This window comes from Monodelphis domestica, chromosome 6, assembly GCF_027887165.1.
Source record: "Monodelphis domestica isolate mMonDom1 chromosome 6, mMonDom1.pri, whole genome shotgun sequence".
NCBI lineage: Eukaryota > Metazoa > Chordata > Mammalia > Didelphimorphia > Didelphidae > Monodelphis > Monodelphis domestica.
This window is the reverse complement of record NC_077232.1, coordinates 21,789,645-21,802,775: the sequence shown is the minus strand read 5'-3', so window position 1 is coordinate 21,802,775 and position 13,131 is coordinate 21,789,645. Positions and strand designations below refer to the sequence as shown.

The window sequence follows — 13,131 nt, the reverse complement described above, 5'->3', positions numbered from 1 at the left end:
CCCTCCATGTAAGGAGAAGTACACACAGGAAAAAGAAAAGGGGATTATGGGAAATGCCGTCTCTAGGGTTCAATATTCTAAATCAACACATAGGAATATATTTAGTCTTCAAAATAAAAGCTACTAAGAGTTTAGAAGGATCAATTCTGAATAATTTATTTTTTAGATAAAGTTGTTTCAACTTTCTGTGAAACTGAAGTCATCATCAGTTCCTTCCTCAATTATTGCAACTACCTCTTAAATGGGCAGCAAAGTGGTTTAGTAGATAGAGTATGGCACTTGGAATCAGGGAGTTTCATCTTTGAGGGCTCAAAGTTGGCCTAAAGCATTTACTAGCTATGTGACCCTGGACAATTCACTTTCACCTGTTTTCCTTAGTTCCTCTTATATAAAACAATCTGGAGCAGGAAATGGAAAACCACTGTAATACCTTTGCCAAGAAAACCTGAAATGGGGTCATGAAGATTTTGAAAAGATTCAACAACAACATTTTATTTGTTCTCCATGACTCATCCTTCCTCCCTAGTTCATTCTACACACTGTTGCCTATTTGTTTTTAAACCCTTACTTTATATCTTGGAATCAATATTGTGTATTGGTTCCAAGGCAGAAGACTGGTAAGGGCTTCGCAATGGGGGCCAAGTGACTTACCCAGGGTTACCCAGCTGGGAGGTGTCTGAGGCCAGATTTGAATCCAGGATCTCCCATCTCTAGGCCTGACTCTCCATCCACTGAGCCACCCAGTGGCCCTCTAAGTATTTTTGTCTTGAGCACAGATTATGTCATGTGGCTCATCAACTCAACCAACAATACTGGCTTCCTATAGCCCTCTCTATAAAATATGATATCCATTGTTTAGCTTTTAAAATCCTATTCAACCTAGTTTCAAACTAACTTTACAGATTATTTGGACATTACTTCTACTCCTGCATTTTGAGATCCATGCAAATTAGCCTTGCACTTCTTCTCACTACATTTCCCATTTGCTTTTGTATTGGTTATCCTTTATACCTGAATAAAAGCATACATATATTTATATGTGTAGCTATATTGTATATGTGTACATGTATATACAAAAGTATACATGTATATAAATACATATATACATATACACACATATATGTATGTATTTCATCTTTAATTTCATTCAATAAACACTATTTTAAGTGCAACTCATCATCATCTTCTGTGTGAAAGCTTTCTAGATCATCCTAATTAAAGAATTCTCCCTCCTAAAATGCCAAATGACTTTGTATATGGGTGTGTGTGTATACATATGTATATACATATATACATATATATATATGTATATTTACTTGATAATTATGTATCTCATTTCTACTCAAATATTAGGACCTGGATGGCAAAGACTTTTTTTAATGTCTTTGTTTACATTGTTAATGACTAGCACAGGACATGGAACAATGCATTAAGTGTATTCCTCTACTCTCCATCACATGGTGAATCTCTAATTAAAAAAAAAAAAAGAAAACAGGCATTCAGCCAAACAAACCACCAAGTAAAAATCCTGGCATTTATATGCAATTATCTACACCTACAGCCCTTCAGCTATACAAAGGAATGGGGGAGAGAGCAAGGTGACTTATTCTTTAGGGCCAACTAAGCTTGGTCATTAACCTTTTCTAGCATCCAAAATGGACTTTTCTGTTATTGTTATTACTTTTATGTCTGTAGACACTGTTTCTTTGGTCCTAATTCCATGTTATAAGTCTTTTACCACACTGGATGGTTTCTCAGCATTTTGTGTCAAAAAAAGTTGCTACCAATGAATTAAAAAAATTCCTTCACAATTAAAAAAAAATCCTAGACATACAACATTAAAGAAATAAGGATCAATGTTGGTGAGGGTGGTGTTAATCAAAGGAAGGAACAATCAATATTTATAGGAGATCAGTAGTTCAGGTCATTTTGAGGACAATTTTTAATTGAATGTAAAAATAATAAATACTTTATATTTGCAAAGAGATTTATATGTGGAAGGAATAGCTAGGTGGAGCAGTAGATAGTGATTGGCCTAGAATCAGAAAGACTTGATTTCATTATTGCAAATATGGTTCCAGAGGATGAAGAGCTGCGTAATTCTAAGCAAGTCATTACCTCCTCCCCATCCATATGCCATAATTCTGGGGAGGGCTAGAAGATCAACATGACAGTTTTTAATCATGATAATGACAAAGGATTTATAGATGATTCATGAATTATGCAATAAAATTTCACCTTCCAAAATATTTGAGAGTCTTTAATATGTGTTCATTTTCTCATGTCACAACTTGCCATTCTATTGCCTCTGGAAATAGAAAGGAACAGAAGTACTAGTATAAAGTGAGATAAGAATGATTTGTGGTTAGCACATCGTGTGTCCATATAAATGGTACTTCTAAAGTGTGTGTGCTCAATATTTTTCTTTTAATTTCCATGGATAGGCCAAATCAATATTTTTGGCTAGCAGTCCTCCTCCTTGTTTTTAATATCCCAGTGAAATTTTATCTAATACTCTCAATCAAAAGACGTATAATGCCATATGATTTTCTCACTGAAGGAAAGGATTAAAAAGTTTCCAGATTCTGTCACTTCTACCCTGACAGTATTTCTCTAGTATCATCCCGACCCCAAAGCTGGTTTAGAAATCTAGAATAATATAAAAGATTTAGATATGTATATATATAAATATAAATATATATATAGATGTAGATATTGATATATGTGTGTATGTATGTATATGGAAAAATACTTTGTGGCAATGATAATGCATATAGTATATTAGAAATTGAGGGAGGGCTACTACCTAATGAGATAGGAACTAAGGAGGTATAAAAATTGAGAAATGATAAACACCTGAATTCAACTGCTTAGAGTTTAAATAGAAAGGAAAAGTTATCTTTGTAAATGAGATAATGTATATAAAATATTTTGCAAAATGCAAAGTTCCAATGCCATTGACTATGGTTATGATTACAATAATTAACAGAGTTGAAGTGACAGGGTAATTATATAGGAAAAGATATAAGAAATTGGCAAACTGTGAGAGCTCTGAAATTACCTTGTGAGTTAAATGATCTGAGATTCTTCATCCATCCTCCTAAATTCATTGGCCTCAGCCAGTCTCCTGTTCCTTCTTGTTATGAATGTCTATTGCATTCTGTATTCTCCTCTCAGAGGTATATACAAGTACATGAGCAATTCTGAGATTTTATCATCACTTGTACAATATCTTTCATGGCATTTCCATTTTAAAATTTTTATTTCATTCAGAAATTGACAAAGTTTTGATATTTAATCTCAAAAACAGTTTTCATTTAGTGTTAAGCAGGAAAAGATAGAAACACTATATATATATATATATATATATATATATATATGTATGTATATATGGTGAATTTAAAAATATCTAAAAGTTTTGATCATGAAAAACTAGAAGGACTTACATGAAGTATTGCAAAGTGAAGTGAGCATCACCAGTAAAAATATTGTAAACAGTAACAGCAACAATATATGATCAACTGTGAATGGCTTAACTATTATCAGCAATGCAAGGATGCAGGACAACTCTGAGGGTTTCATGATGAATGATGCAGTGAGAATGCAGATTGAAGTAAGCTAGTCTTCATTTTATTTCCTCCATGAATTTTTCTCTAGTGCAAGCCATATGTGTCATCTTTTGTGACATGATGAACATAGAAATATGAATTGTGTGATAATATTTATACAACCTATATTCCTGCTATCTTGAGGAGAAAGGAAGATTGAGAGAAAGGGAGAGAACATGTATAATAAAATTTCAGAAAATGATTATTAAAATTATAAAGTCAATTAAAAAATTAAATGTTTATAAAGGAAAGAAAAAATGATATAGAACTCTATTCAAATTTATCTAGCTAGTTTATGAAAGTAAAAGGGACCAGATTAGTACTTGTTATTTAGTCAAAACTTTCCTTCCAATTGCTTTGTTCAGTGCCTCCTTCACATCTTTGTTCCTGAGACCATAGATCATGGGGTTCAACATGGGAATCACTGTTGTATAAAATACAGCTACCATTTTGCCCTGCTCTACAGACTCTTCAGTGGGACGTCTTAAATACATACATAACAGAGTCCCATAGAATATGGTGACTACTGTGAGATGGGACCCACATGTGGAGAAAGCCTTGCGTCTTCCCTCAGCAGAGCGGCTACGGAGGATGGCCACAAGAATGAACATGTATGATGTAACAATAATGGAAAGGGACTGGACATTGCTGTAGCCACCTACTATATACATAGACAGTTCTTTGCTATATGTATCAGAACATGCTAGTTTGATGAGAGGGGGGTCAGCGCAGTAGAAATGGTTAATCTCATTATCCCCACAGAAGGATAAATTATAGGTCCTCAAGGTCTCCATCACACTGAGAAGAAATCCGTAGACATAGGGAATGATGACCAGCCTAATGCAGACAGCATTTGACATTTTACTGCTGTACAGCAATGGGTTGCAGATGGCCATGTAGCGATCATAGGCCATGACAGCCAGCATGCAGTGTTCAGTGAGCACCACAGCAATGACAAAGTAGCACTGGACCAAACAACCAGAATAAGAAATGGTCTTCTTCTCCGATATGAAGTTTTCAAGCATCTTTGGTGTAACATTTGTGGAGAAACATAGATCCAGAAATGATAAACTAGAGAGGAAAAAGTACATGGGGGTGTGAAGTCGAGAATCAATCTTGATTAAAACAATCATGCCAACATTTCCTACCACAGTGATCATGTAGATTATGAGGAACAGTACAAAGAGTAAAGTGTGCAGATCTTGACGGCTGGTCAATCCCAGAAGAATGAATTCAGTCACTTGGGTGTAGTTTCTTCTGAACATTTCCTGTTGTTTTCTTCTTCTTAAGGTTCATTGGTTCTATGTGATTTAACAAGAGAGGCAGAAACAAATAATGTGTTCCTTTGCGCTTGTCATATTTATATGAATGCAACAACATTCATAGTAAAATATTAAAGAAAAGTAGATAGGGTTATGCACAAATCATTTTAGATTCCAAAGCCAAATTAACAAAAATCTCAAATCTGATTTTTCTTCCTTCCTTCCTTTCTTTCCTTCCTTCCTTCCTTCTTTTCTTTCTTTCAACATAAAGTTATTGTTTTAGTGTGTTACATAAACCATTTCATTGGTCCTTTAGCATCAGTCTGCTTCTTTGGAGCCTTCCTAAATGAAAATGTCTAAGTAGTTTAGCATATATTTAGCCTACATGTGAATACTTCCTTCATTTGAATTTCAATTCTTTCTACAACATAAATTCACATACATAAGACTTCAGAGACCATCTTAATTGAAAGATAAGTTCCAAAGTAGTATCCTTACCCAGAGATCCTTTAGCCTCTGGGTGAACAATGACAGTGATGACAAATCCACTACCTAAATTCAAAGCCAAATTTTATCCACTTTGACATAACTATACTTATGAGGAGATTTGAACTAAAATCTGCCACTCTATATTATGCCATTATATATTTAAAAGGCTGAGAAGTGAAAGATAAATTACACATATGCTGCTTGGTCCTAGAGTACACAGATAGTATTAATACTGGTAGAAGTTATAGTGGCAAGTTCTACCAGTTGAGAATACCAAGATGGCTAATAGTTCTGATGCTTTTTATTATGAGAAGTTTAATTAAATGTACTTTGGGGAGGATATTTATTATAAATTTTGTGGAAATATTATGGTAGATATTGAAAAATTTTGAAGATGTAAATGATAGTCTTTTTGGAGTGAAGAGGACTGGGCAAAGAAAACCAGTGGAATGTAAAAAGAGGAAGAAGGGGAGGGGATGGTAATGAGGGAGTTATGATTAATAGTAACCTTTTTTTAAGGAAATGAAAAGACTAAATTAAACAGAAACCAAGACTAGGCTAGAGAGAATGAGTTAATGAAGAACTTTTGCTCAGCTTAAAGTAGCCAAAGATAGGATACTTGCTTTCACAATAACTTCATCATTCACTTATTTTTATCTACTTCTCTGTCTCTGTCTCTCTTTCTCTCTATCTCTCTCTCTTTCTCTCTCTCTCCATCTATAATACCCCTCCCTCTTTCTCTATGTATCTATCTGTCTATCTATCTATCCATCTATAATCTCGCCATCTCTCTTTGTCTCTCTCCCTTTCCCTGTTGCCTTACAACAACCCAAGGAGGTAAATGCTGTCATCTCAATTTTTAGTTAGAGAAATTGAGTCAGAGAGAAGTTAAGTGATTTACCCAGGTTACACAATTATTAAGTATTTGAAAATAGACCTGAAATCAGGTGTTTCTTGACTACAAGTCCAAAGAACAATGCTACTAGGCACTTTATGATTACTGTTAACTAGTAATTACTTTCACCATCGTTTTCTTAGAAAATTAATATTCTGATGCCAGGACAGGGCTTTCAATTTACACAAATAGAAGTTCATATTATTGTTTTTCTGGTATTCTAACTTGGAAATGTATATTTAGACAGCAATTGTACTAAGTAGGAATAGCCTTAAATATTCCACAGTCAGCTTCATTCCAAGATAAAACTTTTGGGAAAGAAGGATTGAAAAAAAGACTCTTAAAAACTGATGTTTCATTTTAAATGAAAGATGTTAGAATATATTTTCCCAGAAGTTCATAATCATGCTTAAGAAGCTTAAACTTTCTTCAGTTAAAAGATGTTTTTTTTTTGTCCTATCATTTGCTGGACTCTCTAAGTCCTTCAGTACTCATTCTCTTATTTGTCCTTTACAGAAATCCTGTGAATTAGGCAGAGTTGAGATCATTTGCTTAATTTGACAAATGAGGAAATGGAAGTCAGGAAAAATGAAATTATTTTCTCAAAGTGTAAAACTGAGTTGGTATTATTATTTGGAAGGGATCTGGAGAAACATAATCTTGAAGAATTCATAAATCCATTGGAAACAAAAGAGAAAGCTATTTCAGAGGGGAAAACTTTTGTACCTTATGAATGAATCAGTGAATAATGCAATTGATTTTGAATATTTCTTCTTTCCATTTAAAAGTCATTATGAATATGTATTACAGGATAAAGATTTACAAAGTTGGAATCACAAGAACTGAGTGTGGATTCTGGCTTTGTCCATTCCTACCTATGACAGCTTGGGCAAAATATTTAACCTCTCTGGATCTCAGCTTATTTATCTGAAAATTAGAAGATGGAATAGATGACCCTTAAGGACTGTCCCAGCTTTATATCAAGCAATAATATGAGTAGAACAGTCCATAAAAATATCATTTTTGGTAATGCTCCCAGGAATTAGAAAACAGGAATTTGGGACATGAACTACTACAGAATAGAATGTTTGAAGAGAGCCAATGGACAATAATTGCTACATGTATTAGAGATGCATTCTATGTATTTAGGCCTCATATTTACCCTATTTGAGATTCTGTTTCATCTTTTGTAGAATGGGAATAATAAAGCATACCCAGTCAGACTTATAATGTTGCGATGAGAAATGTACTTTTTCAATTTAAAATGATATTTAAATGTTTACTCTCATTATTAAATGTAAAATTATCTGCAAATGAGTGGCATGTAAGGTTCCTTCTTCTATTATTGCTCTGTGTTCTAAGTGCATGGATAACATTTCATAAAAATTGTAGTAAATGAAGAAAAATGCACTCAGACATTTTCCATTCTTATAGACCCTCCACTGAATATTGGAGGCATTGCATAGCCTTAAAAATAACAGTGTTATTATGTGAAAGTTAAAGGAAATCCTAGATGACATTCCAGGCCCCTCCTAAGCAAGCTGAAATCCAAAGAGGAGAAAAATACTTGTCCCAGTCAGTGGAATGACTATGATTAAGTCATTTCTCCTGACCTATGATCTTGGTTCTTACCTCTTCAACAATTAACTAATTATTTTCTGTACAAATTCCCTCAAATCCCTCTCTTCCACTTTTCCAATTCAAAGCTATGCACATGAAATTACTACAACTTAGGATATGCATACATTACACAGAATTTTTTTCATCCTACCTGTGAAAGGAATGACATTCTCATGGTGACACCAAGGTCAAAAGTTTCCTTGATGAGGTTGCATTTATACCTTTACTGTTAATGTGGTATTTGATCCCCAAAGAATTTCTCAAACATTTCAAGAAGGAGCAATTCACGTGGGGAATCTTGAACATCCCCAGAGTAATATACCAATTAGTAGGATAGTACTTTTTTAAATAGGGGATTTGGAAATATGAGTCTGTTTTCTTTTGTTTTCAGCATTACTTGCATTTGCATCATGGTTTTGTCAGGGGTGCAGAGGGAAATCAGAAGTTTCTACAGTACACTGATAATCTGTTAACAGTTTAACATTTTGGGAGTAGAACAGTACCCCCAAGCCAATGAGAGAGCTATTCATGGATCTTGTAGGATATTAGTTCTCAGAAGGATCTTAAAACATACGAAACAGAATTTTATATCCAAAAGTGATTAAAAAAAAGTAGAACACAGAATTTATGATTTGTGGGAGGAAGTTTCAGGAATGTATAATTCAACTTCATTTAATAAAAGTAGCAATTCTTTTTTCATGCGGTAAAGGGACACCAAGTCCTATTGACTCCAGTCCAGTGACATTTCCATTGTTCTATCTGACCTTTCCATGTTACAATGACTAAGACTTCCTGAGGGCCCTCCTTTCTAATCTTGTTTCACATTACCTCTTTTTACATTAGGTGACTTGACCTGTTTATTTGCTGTTCTTCAAACTTTATAAATTATATTTCTTCTCTGAGCATGTGAACAAGAGTTACTAACACTCCTCCCTGGATTCTACCTCCAGTTCTCATTTCTATCACTCAGAATATTTATCTCTACTCAAGTGTTGGGTCATTACCTTCATGAAAATTTGACCCTGCCCCCTAGCCTTGACCCTTGACATTTATTTCAGGCACACCTCCAAATGATTCATATTCTATACTCCCTCAGATTGGTTATCTTCATTCATATGCAATTATATAGTGTACAGCTTATCATATATCTATTCTGATTATCTCTTGGTACTAAGACTTGTCTTGTTTTTACTGTTTGATCTACATCAAATCACCTCAACTGTCTTGGCCATATTTTCTTCTTCTACAAAACTAAAACCTTGGAATAGATCATCTCTATTGTTATTCTTGTTATCTTTGGTCATCTTTTCCATTTAATATTAACTGGAGACTTTTATTATACCCTATACTCAAGATTTTAATTAATTTCCTGGATCTTTATATTGCTAAAAATAGGTTATTTATTCTCAATTGATCATCATACATTATTGTTGTCACTGTGTCCAACATTCTCCTGGTTCTGCTCAATTCACTTTGCATCACTTCATATGTCTTTCTAGATTTGTTGTTGTTGCTGTTGTTATCATCTTTTATTTCTTATTGTGCATTTATATTCCTTTAAAGTCAGATAGCACAAACTGTTCAGTCATTCCTCATTTGATGGACATTTTTTTTTTCAGTTTGGAATTGAAAAGCATTGCTATAAATATTTTTGTGCAACTAGCTCTTTTTCCGTTCTCATTGATTTTTCATGGGATAAAGAATTAGCATTGCTATTTCAAAATGGATTCATATATTCGTGACTCTTTGAGCAGGCTAAGGGACTGTTCTCCAGAATTGTTCTATCATTTCACAGATCTGTCACCAGTGTTTTAGTATCCAAATTTTCCCACATCCCCATCAACAATTACAATTTTTAGTTTTTATCATATTAACAAATCTGATAGGTGTGATGTTGAACCAGAAAATTGTTTTAATTTGCATTTTTTGTAATTAATAGTGATTTGGAGCATTTTTTAAAAAAATTACTAAAGATAGTTTTAGTTTCTTCTGAAAATTGTCTTTTCATATCCTTTAACTCATTGTCATTTGGGGAAATGCTTTGTATTTTTATACATTTGACTCAATTTGAAAAATGAAGTATTTTTCAAAGATACTTGCTATAAATTTCCCCCCAATTTTTGTTTGACTCCTAAACTTGTGTAAGGATTAAATTTTAATGGTTTGGCTAAAATATATGATGATTATAAATAATAGTTGTGGTTGCCAATTCAAAGTATTATTCTTCAAAGTTGAATACATTAACCTAACTATATATTGCTCTGGTGCTAGGCTCAGTCAGGACTTTCTGACCTTCAACATGAATTAAACTCTCTCCAGAAGACAGGAAGGGAAATCGAGCTATCCACTCACCTAAATTCCATCCAAGAGGGAGGTCAAGATGATGACTTGAGTTGAAGGTGATTCCTGAGTCTGACTATCTTCTTTAAGCCAACCTTCTTGAAGCCAACTTCCTCCTTGGAGTAAACCTTTATTTTAGCCACAGAAATTCAGGGCCTTTTGTCCTAATGGCCTCTTGTTCCTTCCCCTTTTCACAGGAGTCAATAACAACTTCCAAATTGTCTAGTAAGGGCAGTGTTTATGATAACCAGTCCTCACCTTTTGGAGGGGTGATTACTGATTAAAAGGGTTCATATATTCCTGGATGATTGAGCTTTTGAAGGTGTCAATTCTTTAAGGCATTTGTTCTCCTACACCTAGTTCAAGTTTTGTTGATTCAATAAAAAGGTAGACAAAGGAGGGTTAATCCTGTCTTCACAACTAAGTAGGGGTATTTATGTTATTGTCAACCAAAGTGTTAACTCAAAATAGACAAAGGGAATAAAGGATTCCCTTTCAAAAGTGTAAATTCAAAGAGAACAAAGAATTCCCTTTTATACTTTCTTGCATTAGTTTTGTTTGTGCAAAACCCTTTTAATATAATGTCCTTAAAGTTATATATTTTCTATCTTGTTTAGACAGAAATACTTTGCTTATCCATCCATCTGATAAATGAACTACTCCATGCTCTTCTTACTTGCTTTGTGTTACCCTTCAATTCTAAATCATCTATCTATTTTTACTTTACCTTGGTATATGGGATAAATTGTTGGTTTCTGCCCATTTTTTTGTCATAATGTATTCCAGTTTTCCAAGCAGTTTTTATCAAATATTGAGTCCTTTCAAAAGTTTAGATCTTTGGGTTTGTCAAACCCTGGATTACTGTGGTCATTTACTACATTGTGTTAAGGGCCTAATCTTTTCTATTGTTCCATTATTCTTATTTCTTAGCCAGTATTAGGTTGTTTTGATGATTACTGCTTCATAATACAATTTGAGATCTTGTAGAGTACAGATCATATAGTGAATTAATCAAGCAATAATTCAATCAATGAGATTTATTTCTTAGTTTAAAAAAAATCTCTTTTCTCTCCCTACTATGTCCCTCCTGGGAAAACAAAAAACAATCTCCAAATATCCTTGTGACAAAAATGCATATTAAAACAAAACAGACTCCTACACTTGTTGTATACAAAAAAATATTTTTCCTTCCATGCAAATGATACATCTCCTCTTTGTTAGGTGAGCAATATGTTTCATCACTGAACCTCTGAAATCAGAATTGGTAATTGTGTTGATCAGAGTTCTTAAGTCATTTAAATTGTTTCATATTAAGTCTTTCAAAATTGTCTTTACACTGTTTTATCAAGCAATTATTAGGTATCTTCTATATACCAGAATCTGTGCTATGTGCTGGTCATATCATATGAACACAAAAATCAAAGTGTCTACCTTCCATGAGCATCAGTCTAATTGATAGAATCATATGTATGTATATAAGAATATGAAAAATATACAAATATGAAGATAATTTATAATATTCATATTAATGATGACCTAATCTAAAATTAGACTCCCTGGCTGAATTTCACATTTCAATTATTGGCCCGATTAATTTAGGAATCTTAACTGGTAATTAATTATTTAATTTGAAAGTGTCCCAAATGGTCATAGATTATTATTTTACCAAATGAAAAAACAAACAAAACAAAAGCAAAAGAGAGCAAAACAATTTTGAAAGTTTACCCACAAGAATAGCTCATGCTAGTAAACTATTTTAAACAACTAAGTACTGAAATTTGTTTACAAAATTATATTCTGAAGAGTTGTTTGCTTAAGGCTTCTTTAACATCTTTGTTCCTTAAGCTGTAGATCATAGGATTCAACATGGGGATCACTGTGGTATAAAATACGGCCACCATTTTCCCTCGTTCCACAGATGTCTCAGAGGGTGGTGTCAGGTACATGAAGAAGAGAGTTGCATAGAATATAGTGACAGCTGTCAAATGTGATCCACATGTGGAGAAGGCTTTGCGCCTGCTGTCTGCAGAGCGAATTCTGAAGATAGCTGGGAAAATGTACAGATAGGAGATGAGAATGATGAGCAGGGAAAAGGTGAGGTTAAACCCAGCAACAACAAACATTGATGTTTCTTTTCTATAAGTACTAGAACAAGCTAGTTTGATGAGTGGAGGGTCAGCACAGTAGAAATGGTTAATCTCATTGGGGCCACAGAACGATAAACTGTAAGTCCACATGGTCTCCATGAGGCCTGTGAGAGAACCATAAACATAGGGCACTGAGGCGAGAGTAGTGCAGACAGTTGGGGACATCTTGCTGCCATAGAGCAGAGGATTATGGATGGCCATATAGCGATCAAAGGCCATTACAGATAGTATGTACATTTCCACATGGACCAAAGCAATGAAGAGGTAGCACTGTACCAAACAGGCTGAGTAGGAGATGGTTGCCTTTTCCATTATGAAAGTCTCCAACATCTTTGGACTCACATTGGAAGAAAAACAGAGGTCCACAAAAGACAAATGACTGAGGAAAAAATACATGGGTGTGTGAAGCTGGGGAGTAATTCGCACTAATATAATCATGCCCATATTCCCCACTACAGTGATGATGTAGATTGTTAGAAAGACAACAAAAAATAGGACCTGAAGCTCCAGACGACGGGTTAGTCCTAAGAGAACAAACTTAGGATTTATGGTGACATTTCCACTCATCATTTCTCCAGATGATATCCAAGCTTCTTGGCTCCTTATCTGCTAATATATATGGAATCATTAAATGGAGAAAATAATGATAATAATACATTTGAGAAAAAAAAGTTTGTTTGTTTTTTTTAAAGTAGAAGCTTTTCATTAAATTTCCTCTCAAATTACTCTCTTTCTATGCTTTTATTTCCCTTCCTTCTTCCCAAACATCT

General features: G+C 34.0%; 1 protein-coding gene and 1 pseudogene across 1 annotated transcript; both read right to left on the bottom strand.

Annotated features, from left to right (window-relative positions):
• Positions 1-3,934: 3,934 nt before the first annotated feature.
• Positions 3,935-4,873, bottom strand: LOC100024173 (olfactory receptor 1030-like). Its single transcript, XM_001375474.4, has one exon. The coding sequence runs from the start codon at positions 4,871-4,873 to the stop codon at positions 3,935-3,937; it is 939 nt and encodes a 312-aa protein (XP_001375511.3).
• Positions 4,874-11,965: 7,092 nt separating this feature from the next.
• On the bottom strand, positions 11,966-12,931 carry LOC100024200 (olfactory receptor 5M8-like; annotated as a pseudogene).
• Positions 12,932-13,131: the final 200 nt, after the last annotated feature.